Source organism: Pseudonaja textilis, chromosome 4 (genome assembly GCF_049901715.1).
Source record: "Pseudonaja textilis isolate UNSWEBS1 chromosome 4, rPseTex1.2, whole genome shotgun sequence".
In the NCBI taxonomy this organism is placed as follows: Eukaryota; Metazoa; Chordata; class Lepidosauria; order Squamata; family Elapidae; genus Pseudonaja; species Pseudonaja textilis.
Window position 1 is genome coordinate 61,791,549 of NC_141993.1, and position 13,963 is coordinate 61,805,511.

General features: G+C 35.5%; 1 protein-coding gene across 2 annotated transcripts in view; it reads left to right on the forward strand.

Annotated features, from left to right (window-relative positions):
- Window positions 1–13,963, forward strand: part of SGPP2 (sphingosine-1-phosphate phosphatase 2) — a 38,340-nt gene that overhangs the window by 21,480 nt on the left and 2,897 nt on the right. Inside the window, exons 3-5 of one of the 2 annotated variants that reach the window (XM_087933205.1) lie at window positions 8,511–8,690; window positions 9,325–9,414; window positions 11,795–11,825. In XM_087933205.1, the coding sequence (XP_087789331.1) occupies window positions 8,511–8,690; window positions 9,325–9,414; window positions 11,795–11,825 (301 nt within the window). The remainder of the gene's footprint in view (window positions 1–8,510; window positions 8,691–9,324; window positions 9,415–11,794; window positions 11,826–13,963) is intronic. The other variant, XM_026701511.2, reaches the window with a different exon arrangement.

Genomic DNA, 13,963 nt, shown 5'->3' on the forward strand with positions numbered 1-13,963 from the left:
ATTTTGTTTTGTAGAACTGAGAATTGTCAAGTTAGGATAACATAAAAGTTGGGCTGAATGCAGTAAGAAAGGAATGCTTTAAAAAAGCATGTAATAAAACAAAAGAAATCAGATCAAGAATGAGTGGGTGATGAATGAATACAAAAGTGAGTGACTAATATGACATTTTATTAAAGTTGCATGCCAATTGACTCTTAATATGAAAGAACTATATTAAGATGTTTGGTCATATATATATATATGATGAATGAGTGAGAGCCAGATAACAACATAAATATGTTCTCTTTTTGGAAAATTGAATCAATTGAGAGGTAGGGGAATAATGAGGAAATCATGGTTGGATGGAAATCCTCCACAAAGAAAGATTAGATTAATTGAAAAAAAGATTGTACGAAGTAAATTATGGATATAACAGAAGGCAGAGATGGTTTTCAAGGAGATAAATATATGGAAAACTAAAGTAAATAGCATTGGTATAAACTGTATTTAGCTGCATATTCTTTTTTTATCTCATGCCTTTAATTTTCTACTATTTATTACTCATTTTTTGTGCTTTACTTAATGTTATTTCCCCCAAAGTCAGTAGTGTAAAGACTTATATGTGTTTGGGAGTGTGTTTGTATGTGTGTGGTATATGTATGCGTATATGTATCCCTGTATGTAACTACACCATCAGGAAAGAAAGGTAGCCTATTGCAAGTAGCAGGAGTAAAAACAGATCAGTCCAAACAAGTAATCTTTCTGCCTTTTTAAAACCTAAAAAATAGGGATGACTTGAGTGTTGTTTGTTGTTGTATTATAAAAAAAATTCAAATGACTTTAAATGAGTCCTGGTGATTCTGCAGCACTCTGTGTACTCTAAATTGCCTAATAAGATGCAACTGTCTTCTCTTATAGTCAACGCTTCCCTCTAAAACTAGGCCTGCTTCCAAACTGAAAAGCCTCTATATTGGAAGTTGCATTTAAACTAATAGCCACCATAATAGACTATTAGGAGGATAAATGTGATTCAGTCTATTTAATTGTTCCAATCTGAAATATGAGACAAAGTTTTTGCATAGATTATTACTAATTATGCAGTAGACAGAAAATGTGAGGGTATAAACGCCAGATTCCCAATGGCCTTATTTTTGAGGGAATAAAACTGAGAGATTGTTTTTGTGCTCAGCTCAAACTTTCCCGTTAATGCTCATTAGATATTCTTTAGTAGAAAAGAGCTGAAATCTCTCTGCTCATCAGCTTTTGACAACATAAATAATGCTGAGGTTCAGTCAAGTACTCATGCTTAAAATCTAGCCAGCTTGGTTTACTGTGCAAGTACCATTTATATTTGTTCAAAGATATACCTCATTTTTTATCATTCTACCTTACATAGAATAAAACATATTATATTTTCAATTATTGTAATGGATAAAATTGACAGTACCACAAGAAGATTGTTGGCAGTACTAAACAGTAACTTAGGGTATAGCTGAACTGGACTTTATCTAATTGAAGTAACACCTCTGCACAATCATTTTAGCATCTGCCTTGCATCAGAGCAGAGGTGGGATGACTATAACCTATAAACAACCTGAAACCCCTATTTTACATTCATAATCACACCATAAGAAATTATAAATTATAAGCAACACATTTGAAGCTAGGCAGAAAACATAATAGGCTAATCTTCAGTTAGACACAATATCTCTAGACAAATTTCATGACATTGCTACATCACTACCCTACTTCTTGTAGCCTCCCGTTGATGAAAATCAATTAATATTTAAGTAAATGTGTGATCCTAGGTTGATTGGTTCTGCTATTAGAGCATTTGCTATTCCTTTTCTTGATCTGGATCTGAATATTTATAAGGTTGGAACATACATGCAATATGCACTGTGTTAAGCAACAAATTTATTTTTGCATAGGTATTTCTTGACTTGACTTACTTCATTGATTCAAGTGGATTTTTTCATGTGGGAATACATTCATACATCTGCTACAAGAAATATTTTCATCCACTAGGTCATTGTTTTTATGCTGCATCATAAAACTTTAGGATGGGAATTTATAGGGAGGACACAAGATTCTGGGCAATGTACATGCTTCCTTCCACCATCTGTTTTGGGAAAGTTATCCTGTTGATGGATAGACCGTCAGGGTTTTAAGCCTTTTTATGTAATTATTATTCTAACATTTTTTTGGATTGGAAGCAACAAAAGCACAAGACTTGGCTAGTGAGAAAGTACAACAGTTGTATTCAACATAGTTATGTGCTGCTTCCAAATAAACTGATAATCATAGTTTATGATTTTGCCTGTCATGGTGGTTGTGTTTTGTAAAAGTAAATCTTGACTTCTTATTGATTGTAGGCCATCATGTCTTTGTCACTCTTAGCAACCACAAAGAAAGATTTTCTCCATGATGATCTGTCCTCCAGGTCTTTTAGTTGTGCACCCTTTGCTGCTGTAACTGAGTCCACTAGGCTGTTGTTATCCTCTTCTATTCTTTCTTTCCAGCTTCCTTGCAATGCAGAATAAGTAGAGTATCTGACAGCATGGCAATGGAAAAGTGATGAATCTTTTCTCAGGGATTTATAGGTCATGTAGTCAGCTGATTAATATGTAATTTAGAAATTACCACAAGCAATGTCTTTCTGGTGTTAGATGCTTTTGTTGTGGCTTGAACAAACAAATTCTTAATATTAACTTGGCAGGAGAGCCTTCTCTTTCTCTGCAACCAGCAAGAAAAACTGACGTTTGTTGGAGGCTGGACAGAAAGACATCTCTGTCCATTCATTGCCACATTGATGTGATGGGGACAAGGGAGACAAGCTTGGGACAAGGGAATAGAAGCCACATGTTGGATAATAGTTCTCTCTCAAGTCTGCTTATTGCCATCCTATTGAAATTCTCAGGCTTTTTTCAATTGGATTTAATCTTCCAAGTTTCCTTCTTTCAGATTGTTTCCATTCATTTTAGTAGCTTAGGCTACAAAATCACAAGTCATCTAATCATCACAAGTCTTTTGGCAGGTATTTTGAAAAATGTCAGTATCTGAAAGCTTTCAAGAGGGGACTGTTTCTTCACCTGGGTGATAATAAAAACATATGGTATTGCTATTAGTATCACCTGACGAGCTTGTATTGATGTTCTCCTTATTATATCTCAAGTCATAATATTTGCCAAGTATGATCGGAAAAATCAGAGTGATAGTAGACTGATTTGACTTCCATGACCTAGTCCATTTATCAGATTTATTATTTTTGAAAATCTCAATTTTTCAGGATTATGAAATTCTATGCTACCAAACCCACTTAAAATTTCAACTGCATGCCAGGTTTCAGTGTTCTTCTGTACATCAACAAAGTTGATACTCTATTGATTAGCATATAGTTTAGAGATTTCTCCATATGTCCAGTAGCAGAGAAATGTGGTGATTTCAATTGTAGTTTAGTCAAGTTTATAAATTTAACTGGAATTACATTTTACTGATACAGGCTACTTTAATAGAATCTTGACAATCTGACAATCATTTCTTTTTTCTCTCATTCTCTTATACTCTAGGAAGCTAGAATGAAGCTAGTTTGTTTTGTTTCATTTTTTAATGCTTTTCTCACATTCCGAGCTTAAAACATCAGGATTGAACCATGGAGTCATTGGTGCTGTTTGAGCTTGGCTGTATTCTAGCAGATGTTTCATTTCCCAATAAGTAACATCAGAAAGACATATTTTATTTGTTGCTGCATTGTTTCTCCAAGCTTCTCTCTAAGGCTCTCTACAGCAGCACATACAAGTTAATTTGTCCATCGCTGTATAATTCAGACTTGATTTTATTATAGATTGATCTGAGTTTACCAATGTTTGTACAATTAGTGTATCTCTCCAAAGTACAGGTGAAACTCAAAAAATTAGAATATAGTGCAAAAGTTCATTTATTTCAGTAATGCAACTTAAAAGGTGAAACTAATATATGAGATAGACTCATTACATGCAAAGCAAGATAGTTCAAGCCGTGATTTGTCATAATTGTGATGATAATGGCTTACAGCTCATGAAAACCCCAAATCCACAATCTCAGAAAATTAGAATATTACATGCAATCAATAAAACAAGGATTGTACATAGAACAATATTGGACCTCTGAAAAGTATAAGCATGCATATGTACTCAGTACTTGGTTTGAGCCCCTTTTGCAGCAATTACTGCCTCAATGCAGCATGGCATGGAAGGTATCAGCCTGTGCCTCTGCTGAGGTGTTATGGAAGACCAGGATGCTTCAAAAGCGGCCTTCAGTTCTTCTGCATTGTTCGGTCTCATGTCCCTTATCTTTCTCTTGGCAATGCCCCCATAGATTCTCTATGGGGTTCAGGTCAGGTGAGTTTTCTGGCCAATCAAGCACAGTAATCCCATGGTCATTGAACCAGGTTTTAGTGCTTTTGGCAGTTTGGGCAGGTGCCGAGTCCTGCTGGAAAATGAAGTCAGCATCCCCATAAAGCTCGTCTGCAGAAGGAAGCATGAAGTGCTGCAAAATCTTCTGATAGATGGCTGCGTTGACCCTGGACTTAATGAAGCACAATAAACCAACACCAGCAGATGACATGGCTCCCCAAATCAATACAGACTGTGGAAACTTCACACTGGACTTCAAGCATCTTGCAGTGTGTGCCTTTCCATTCTTCCTCCAGACTCTGGGTCCTTGATTTCCAAATGAGATGCAAAAGTTGCTCTCATCAGAAAAGAGGACTTTGGACTACTGAGCAACAGACCAATTCTGTTTTTCTTTAGCCCAGGTAAGATGCTTCTGATGTTGTTTGTTGTTCAGGAGCAGCTTGACAAGAAGAATATGACATTTGAAGCCCATGTCCAGGATCCGTCTGTGTGTGGTGGCTCTTGATGCGCTGACTCCAGCCTCAGTCCACTCCTTGTGAAAGTCCCCAACACTTTTGAATGGCCTTTTCCTGACAATCCTCTCCAGGCTGCGGTCATCCTTGCTGCTTGTGCACCTTTTTCTTCCACACTTTTCCTTTCCACATAACTTTCTATTAATGTGCTTTGATACAGCACTTTGGGAACATCTAACTTCTTTTGCAATTACCTTTTGAGGCTTTCCCTCCTTATAGAGGGTATCAGTGATGGTTTTCTGCACAACTGTCAGGTCAGCAGTCTTTCCCATGATTGTGATTGCTACTGAACCAGACTGAGAGACCATTTAAAGGCCCAGGAACCTTTTGCAGGTATTATGGCTTAATTAGCTGATTAGAGTGGGACACTTTGAGCCTAGAATATTGAACCTTTTCATAATATTTTAATTTTCTGAGATTGTGGATTTGGGGTTTTCATGAGCTGTAAGCCATAATCATCTTAATTATGACACATCACGGCTTGAACTATCTTGCTTTGCATGTAATGAGTCTATCTCATATATTAGGTTTACCTTTTAAGTTGCATTACTGAAATAAATGAACTTTTGCATGATATTCTAATTTTTCGAGTTTCACCTGTATGGCCAAATCCTCCAGCTACCATATTATTCTGCAATTGCTGGTAATACAGAAATTATTTGAATGCTTACATTTTAACTTTTGATTGCCAGAAAGCAGCACAAGTTGTGAAATCCACTCTCTCATATGCCATTCTTGGGGGGATGCCAGGTGGTGCATGGAAAATAAGCTAGTAAGAAGCTGCTTCACCAAAGCAGAAGATAAGGTCAGGTTTAAGATCTGCTCTACAGATTCAGCAGTCTGCTATAACCTGCACAGTCATCTAGTATTCAAGATACTGATTTTTCCAGGATTATTTAAGCTTTGCTGGAGGAATGTTTCATCCATCTACTAAACATGCAAATGGCAGTATGTAGTTTTCTGAAATTACCAAATCTGTCTGAAATATACAAGATGTTCATTTGAATCTCCTACCCTAACATCAAATCAGCAAAAACTTCTCATTTAATAAAGCAGGACAACAAACTTCATATAGCAAGCAATATCAGGGGGCTTGATGTAATGATTTTTTTAAAAAAAGTTTTTTTAACGGTTAAATGTTTTATTTTACGAGATAGCTAGGATCTAGCAGACTTGAAAAAGTAAAATATTTAATTGTATGCTAATTTCAGTCTGATGAAAGCTTAACTGATGAAGTCTGCTGTTGATCCCAAATATAGAATGAAAATGCATTTTGAAGTCATTGTTATATTACACGCATATGGCATTAACTGTTTCTCAGCTTTTTAGCCATTCACAATTTCATTTTGAATTTCAGTGGCTTATTTTCAAATACCTATTTTGACAAAAATAGTCATTTCTGTCCCATGAAGGTCATTTGTAAACGTATAAAAATGGTAAGCATTTTTAAAGAGTCATTTCCCACCAAATCTCCAGATGTATACTGTTGATAAAAAGATCCTTGACCTTGAGGCCCAAACATTAATTCTGCTGTCATTTTATGTGTTCTTTGGTCATGAAAAGAATTGTGACACATCTGCAGCAAGTGATTTATGCAGATATTGAAGATGAAAATTACAATCCATAAATCTCCTAACTTAAATTTTCAAGGCTTCTGGAGCAGTTTTATATATTTTTTTCTCATGAGATTAGGAGTAGTAGAATTTTGAAGTTATTGCTGACAGTCATATTTGATGCCATGGTGTTCCGGATGCCTCCAGGTCACTCATATACTTTAGTTCCTTTTTTGAACGTAAAAAGGAATTGTGTATAACTTGTGAACTTCATTTCATAAAGGAAGGTGTACCAAAGGAGCAGAAAAGATATTGATATTAAAGCTGGAAATAGGATAAAATTTAATTGAGATGGCATCTCTTTTTCACTAAATGCTGGGGGGCAAAGGGGAAACTTGCTAACATCAACTAAAAGAGTGGACATACCTAGAATCCAAATGATATCTACGTTTTTCATAAGTGCATTCTACTTTACTCATTTTCTCCCATTGTTTAAAACCATTAAGTAAATTACTACTAAAGTTGAACACCCAGAAAAGTTTTACATAAAATTCAAGAAAGTAAAAAGAAATAACGAGAGCGAGAGAGAGATGCACGTGGGACAATATTTGGTAGAGAAACAATGAAAGATATAACCAATACACATTTTCTGGAATACAAAGTATCACCTTGCAATAGGATGTGTCACTAACTTCCAATGTGCTCTCCCTAGGAGAAGTTTTTAATCTTTCTTTTCAGGGAACCGGGGCGGGGTGGGGAGCAAAGCTCAGAAGCAATATCTCCTGTGATGGCCCATGCCCATGGACTGGCCTTCATCAAAGGTCAAGCTGGCATGAAACTCTCCTTAGCAAATGAGGGAGTAGAAACTCTTAGCTTGTGGATTAGGCTTTAAATGTTTTCTGCTTTGATTGATATGTTTATTATATTTCTATATTCTATATTGTCATTCTTCAGGAGTCTGTTATATGATTAGGTCATTATGCAAAATTGGTAAGTGAACAAACATTACTGTAATTTTAGTATTTCAGCTCAACATAGTTTGTGTTACCTTTGCTCAAGGATGCACTAAGAAAACTACATTCCCCAAAAGTGGAAACACATTTTCTCTTTAGATGTAACTTGTAATGTTTGAAGTTATTATGTTCTCTGTTGTGACTTTCAAACATTTTACCTCCTGCATTTATGATGCATTGCTTTAGCATTACATTGACCTGTTTTGTTATTTTTAAATGTGTAATGTCACTGCTTAATGTTCCTGCCATTATCGATATTTTGCATTTTTAGATTACAATCTTATTACTCCTAGAAAGCTCTTTGATGGTGCATAGAACAGTTTGGTTCTTCTGTTTTAGGGCCACAGGGGGGAAAAAGGTAGGAGTCCTATACTTTCTACCTGACCTCAGTTTTTTTTATTCTGGGCCATTTAAAATTATTTATTAGTCTGCTTTTTGATAAGTCAGCAGCAAATGAATTACAGATGAATTAGACTTTTAATTCATATAATTCCAAGAACAACTTTCTCTGTATGTCTAGGAATTATGACATCTGGAGCTGATCAGGTTGGGGTAGGTTTCCCCCAGCTACTTATCTTTAACCCTTGGGCAAATCTCTATCCCTCATTTTAAACTTTAAATAATGGTTTGGAGCCAGACTGTTTGAAGGACCACCTTTCCTCCGTTAGATTTATCCAACCCATCAGGACAGGAATTCAGGGTATGGTGTAGGTCCCAACTATTAGAGGTCTACATTAGTGGGACCATGAAAAGTGTCTTGGTGGTGGTGGCTCCTTCCCTATGGGGCTAAATTCCCATGAAGGTACGATTGCCCCTCCCCTGTTGCTTTTTTGAAAAACGCCAAAGACATGGCTATTCAGCAGGACTGGAGATCCCAAATGGAGATAGAGCTGATCAAGTGGCTGATCAGATGGTCTAATGGGGGGAGGGTATGGGTTTTATTTTGTAGTTTTAATGTTGTAAGCCACCCAAAGTCAGCGGTGTATGAATTGGGCAGCAATGTAAATTTGCTTACTACCTAACTAAATAAACAGGAAAATGTCTCTTTGCTATTTCCAGGTAGTTATGTATATTGGTCAAGTCATGAAAGACCTTCTGAAGTGGCCTCGTCCACGTTCACCACCTGTTGTCAAGCTAGAAAAGAAGACGAATGCAGAATATGGAATGCCATCTACACATGCAATGGCAGCCACTGCCATCTCTTTCACCTTTGTATCTGTGACTGCAAACCAGTACAAGGTAGGAAGCAGAAATTCTGATTTAATCTAGTCAAGTTCCATGACCTAATTTCATTGTCTTATTTGGTCAAATATCAGTCCCTAAGCCTCAAAGTATTTCAGTGTTATTACAGTCCATTTTTGTTTCATCCTCTTCCTTCTCATGTATTGCTCTTCATAGGACAGCATTAACAAATTTTTAATTGTGGTTGAAAAAAGTCATTCCTAGAATATGGGACTATTTTACATCCTCAATCTAATTTCTGTAAAATGAGGATCTTTTGTCCCAGCGGGATTTGGGGGGGATATGCACAAATTCACTTTTGGGCACTACTTGATTAGTCTTTCAATTGTGGAGATGTTTATTTAGAGTTCTTCATTTAGCTTGGGGTACTTTGGAGGCTTCTTTTGGAATGGAATCACTTGATGTTATCTACAAAACATTTCACCATCTATCTTCTTCAAGTAACTCATCCAAATAAGACTCTTGGGAAGCCGTAAGTTCCCTTTTCATTGTCTGAGTCGTTTCATCTCAGGTTTAGAAAAGGAAGATTCTAATTCTTTAGATTTATGGTATCCTCAAACTAAATTGTGGATAGACTGTTTTAAGTGATGAATAAAGAGTTTATTAATATTCTTTCCCCTTATATTTTTAGTATCCACTTGAACTTGGACTGTTGGGAGCCTTCTTATTTTCATCTCTGGTAGGCCTCAGCAGAATTTACACAGGAATGCACACTGTGCTGGTAAGTGTTTACCATAGGTAACTGCTGGGAGATGAGAGGCAAGGAAAACAAATCATGAAATGCTCATGATGTCATCATTACTTAAATTACAGAATTTTGATGCAAGTCCATAATTGTGCAATTATTTAGTGACATCACTATGTGTATGTCATCATTTAGGAGTTATTACGGTTTGCATCGAATGTTACTGAATCTCTATATTACTTCCCATATGCCTATGCTTGTTGATTTCTTTACCTGTTGTGTTAGTATAAATGGAGATATATATATATTTATACTAACACAACAGGTAAGGGAAATCCAACAAGCTACATAGGCATATCATAAGGAGTAATATAGAGATTCAGTAACATTCGATGCAAACCGTAATAACTCCTAAATGATGACATACACATAGTGATGTCACTAAATAATTGCACAATTATGGACTTGCATCAAAATTCTGTAATTTAAGTAATGATGACATCATGAGCATTTCATGATTTGTTTTCCTTGCCTCTAAATGATTAAAAGAATATGTAGTTAAATTTTCAGAAGCAACTTATTTGTCACTTCTAACATGCCTCTCCTAAGCTTTCCACTTAAAGAAACCCAAGAAATTCTAGCATGGTGTTTTCATAAACCAGGATTTGAAAATCAAGAACAGTGATTTGTTATTCTGTATCTAAAAGGAGAATAAGCCAAAATCTTTAGCTTGTTACTCTACAGCTCCCACTGTCAGTTTGACATCAGTGGAAAGCTCCTCTAACCAATCTTGCAAGAATTGTTTGGTACCACCTAGAACAAAAATTGAAGCAACTACTGCATGGATATTTTTCTGGATACCTGGATATATATTGAAAGTGGCTGTTGCTTTAATGAATAATCAGTCTGAAAATTAATCTTGTAAAATTTATGTGGTAGAAAAATTTGATTTTGATTATTTCACAGGTAGGATAATATTACAATTTATATTTCGAGAAATATCATTTTTTGGTCTGCATTGTAGAAGCAGCCAGCCAGTGAATATGGCATTATGTTCAAGATGTTAGCTTATAACTGATGCAATCTAGACTTATCAACTCTTAGCCATAAGTGTTCTTTAGGTAACTCTGGACCAGGAACTCTCAATACATTATACCATTAATCCATTATACCACTCTGAAGGGTTGGGAGAGACATTAAGAATAGGAAGGGCTATGTATTCTGCCTTGAGCTGAAGAATAGATAGGATATAGCAAAGTATAGCAGCAAAGTTAAATACAAAGCATTAAGTTAATTTTGTTTCTAATACAAGCTCAAAGAATCTGTAGACATCTCTCAAATCTGAACCTAAATAATAGAAAATTTGTTTCTTCATGATTCAAGACTTTGCTCACTGAGGAAATATATCTTTATATGCCTTTAGGTCAGGGATGTCAAACTCACAGCTTGCGGGCCAGATGCGTCATGAACTGGCCAGGCCCATGCCCAATTTAGGAAAGGGGGAAAAAGTCACCATGCCTCATGTGATGATACGAGTTTGACACCCCTGCTTTAGATAGTGTCTAACACTGCCATTTGTACTTCTACTTTTCTTGAGGTGTGATCTAATCAAATTAGAAGAAATTATGAAGTAAAACTCCATTATTTTACCTCGTTTGCTACATAGTGCAGCTATGATAGAGTGCATTTACTGAAAGTTAGACTTAATGTTATTTACAGGATGGGAAGATCAGACAAGACATTTTAATGATAATTTCAGCTTAGTCATATAAACGTCTTAAATAATTATAGCTGCTAATGGCGACATTTGTTTTTTTATTCATCACTATGAATTTTGATGGAAAACCCTTTACCTTATTAGATCAAGACATTTAGGTCAGAACAGAGAATTCTCTCTTCCCCATTATAGAGCTTAGTTACCCCAGTTAGTTAATCAATCAGTAAAAATTCTGTGCATATTTTTTTTCAGGATGTAATGATAGAAAAAAATACTTCTTTAAAAGGGAAGCCTTTGTTGGTTGTCTTAAAAGAGCATCATGACCTTAATGAAATTATATGTCAATTCATCTCAGTAGTTTACAATTCTGTGAATAGTTTTTCTTACCTCCAGAAATGAAATTAAGGATAAGATGTTCTGGAGTTTGAAGCTACTTATATATACATTAACATAGAGATCTCTATTAATGTGCTCATGTTTCTAAAATAAAATGCTACATTGATCTCCAAAAGTCTCAACTAGACTTTTCTGACTGATTTAGCAGTCTCTTTTCCCCCATCAGGCTTTTTTCTGACAAAGGAATAACAACCTTTTGCAGTCCTGATTGCCATTAAATGATGGGATGGTCCATTCCCGCCACCTAAAAGTCTTACGAGTTCTTGCTTCAAATTACTAATCTCATAAAATTTCATTACACAGGAGAGAATAAGAAACACAGGAGTACTTGGAGGTAAAGAACATGCTCTGGTGCCAGAGACAGCATAGTTCTTGACGAGATCTGTGTGTCACGCATAGTTGAATGAATGGAGAGCTTCAAAGTGAGGGAATGGGATATGTGGTATACCCTTTTCTGTTCCTGAATTCTGTGGAGTCAGCCAGAGTTCTGTGGACAGAGTACTCAAGTTTTCATGAGATGCAATATGCTAACAAATGTATTCAGATGCAAGATGTTTTTCAGAAAGGAAGACCAAGATGATAGGGTTGTGTGGGTGACTTATTTTCTACCTTGTTTTTGATCCGTGTGTTTACATAAATGCCTGAATCGAGCCTTTCTGCATGTTATATGCATTTTCATAGATCCATACAAATTATTTCCAAAGTAATTTAAATTTAACCAGTTTATTTATGTATATAAGTAAGAGTAAATTCTCCCAAATCAAACTTGACTCATGATTTTTACACAAACATATTCATGAGGTTTTCTTAGCATCAGTATAGAAATGACTTTCTATCACCTTTTTCTAGGATAGCTTTCAACTTCCTAGTCTAGCAGTAACTTGGGTTTCTTCTTGATCTGCCATTTATGTAGTAACCCAGTTCAGTTCTGCTTAGTTTTTTTTAAAGATCAGTTAAGGTAAGTGTGGGTACTACAACACAAATAATCCCTTGGCAACACACCTTCAAGGATGTTCTCATCACACGCACACATACACACACACACACACAGAAATTCAGAATGAAATGTGGAGGAAGACAGAGTGACTAAAATATTATATTGAAGTTTTAAGGCCAATTTTTATCATATACTTGGAGCAAACCTGGAGAAAGTGATGGAAGGGATTATTGGCTAGATCTATATCCCTATGTATGGAAGTATTTGTTATGCTTAGACTTCACCTAATAAATTGTCCTCCCCAAAGCTAAACATCCAAAAGGGTAATAGAAGACAATGCTACTATATACAGTATATTGTAGCACGAAAAAAATGTATTGATGTTTGACATTGGTTGTTTCTTTTTGAATACCATCTTTATGCACATGGATTAAAAATATTTTTATTCACAAATGCAGGTGCTAATGAACCGTTAATCCCTAGAAATATTATATCCTTTTGCTTGAAGGCTACTCTTTATACTTCACACCTTTGTTTATTACAGCTAAATTATATGGCACTTTCCAAGAAAGATCAGGTTATTAGATTCTTGCTAGCTCTTGTTTTCAACTTCTTGTAAATCCCATGTTGTTTCCATTTCTGACATAATCCCATATGGGAATAGTTCCAAAAGCAATTTTCTGAAGAAATCTATTAAATCCAACAGTAATAATTTATATTCGCATATACATATACACAGGGTTAAACCTAGCTATACTCTAGTATACCTAGTAATTACAACCATTTGGCTATAGTATACTTGCTGTATATCCTATAATAGTAGTGGAAAATGAAAAGAAAATACCAGTGCCTCTAGGCCTTCATAAGACCATAAGAAGCACCATAATGTTTAAAATAATATAACCCTTGGCATGTAATGCAGGAATATTATGATGAACCACTTCAGTTTCTGCCAGGATACAGGAGCAGCCAGCTCCAAATTAAGGATGTAGTATCTGATCAATCAGAATTTAAAGAAATATATAAAATCATGGATTTTCTGTGAAGAAATTTGTACTAACATCCCCAGAATGATGCTTTCCAAGTATTTGGACTACACCATCCCTGCTAGCAATAGGAGCTGTAATTCAATATCTCTGAAGGATAGCAGACTAATGAAGATATGTGTAGAATTAGTGTAATTACCATGCATATGTGTGTGAAAGAAAGAGAAAACTTTCATGAAAAAAAACCTGTGATGGTATTCTTTGTTTCTTTTGTATGGAATGGAATTAATTTGAGAGAGATATATACTAGCATTACTGATGTTTTAAACTTCTTTAGTGTAGATTATAGTAGCAGTAATGAAGTATTCAAAAACTGGTCTTTTGTTTTTCTTAATAAATGTAGTCATCAAGATGATTTCAGGAGGGTGTACACCACTGAACACCCTCCAGATTCCCTCTTTGAGTTAAATGGGTAGTTCAGAAATATGAAAAATAGATAAAAAATAAGATCGATCTACTATAGTTACAAATAATTCAGATTTCATTAAA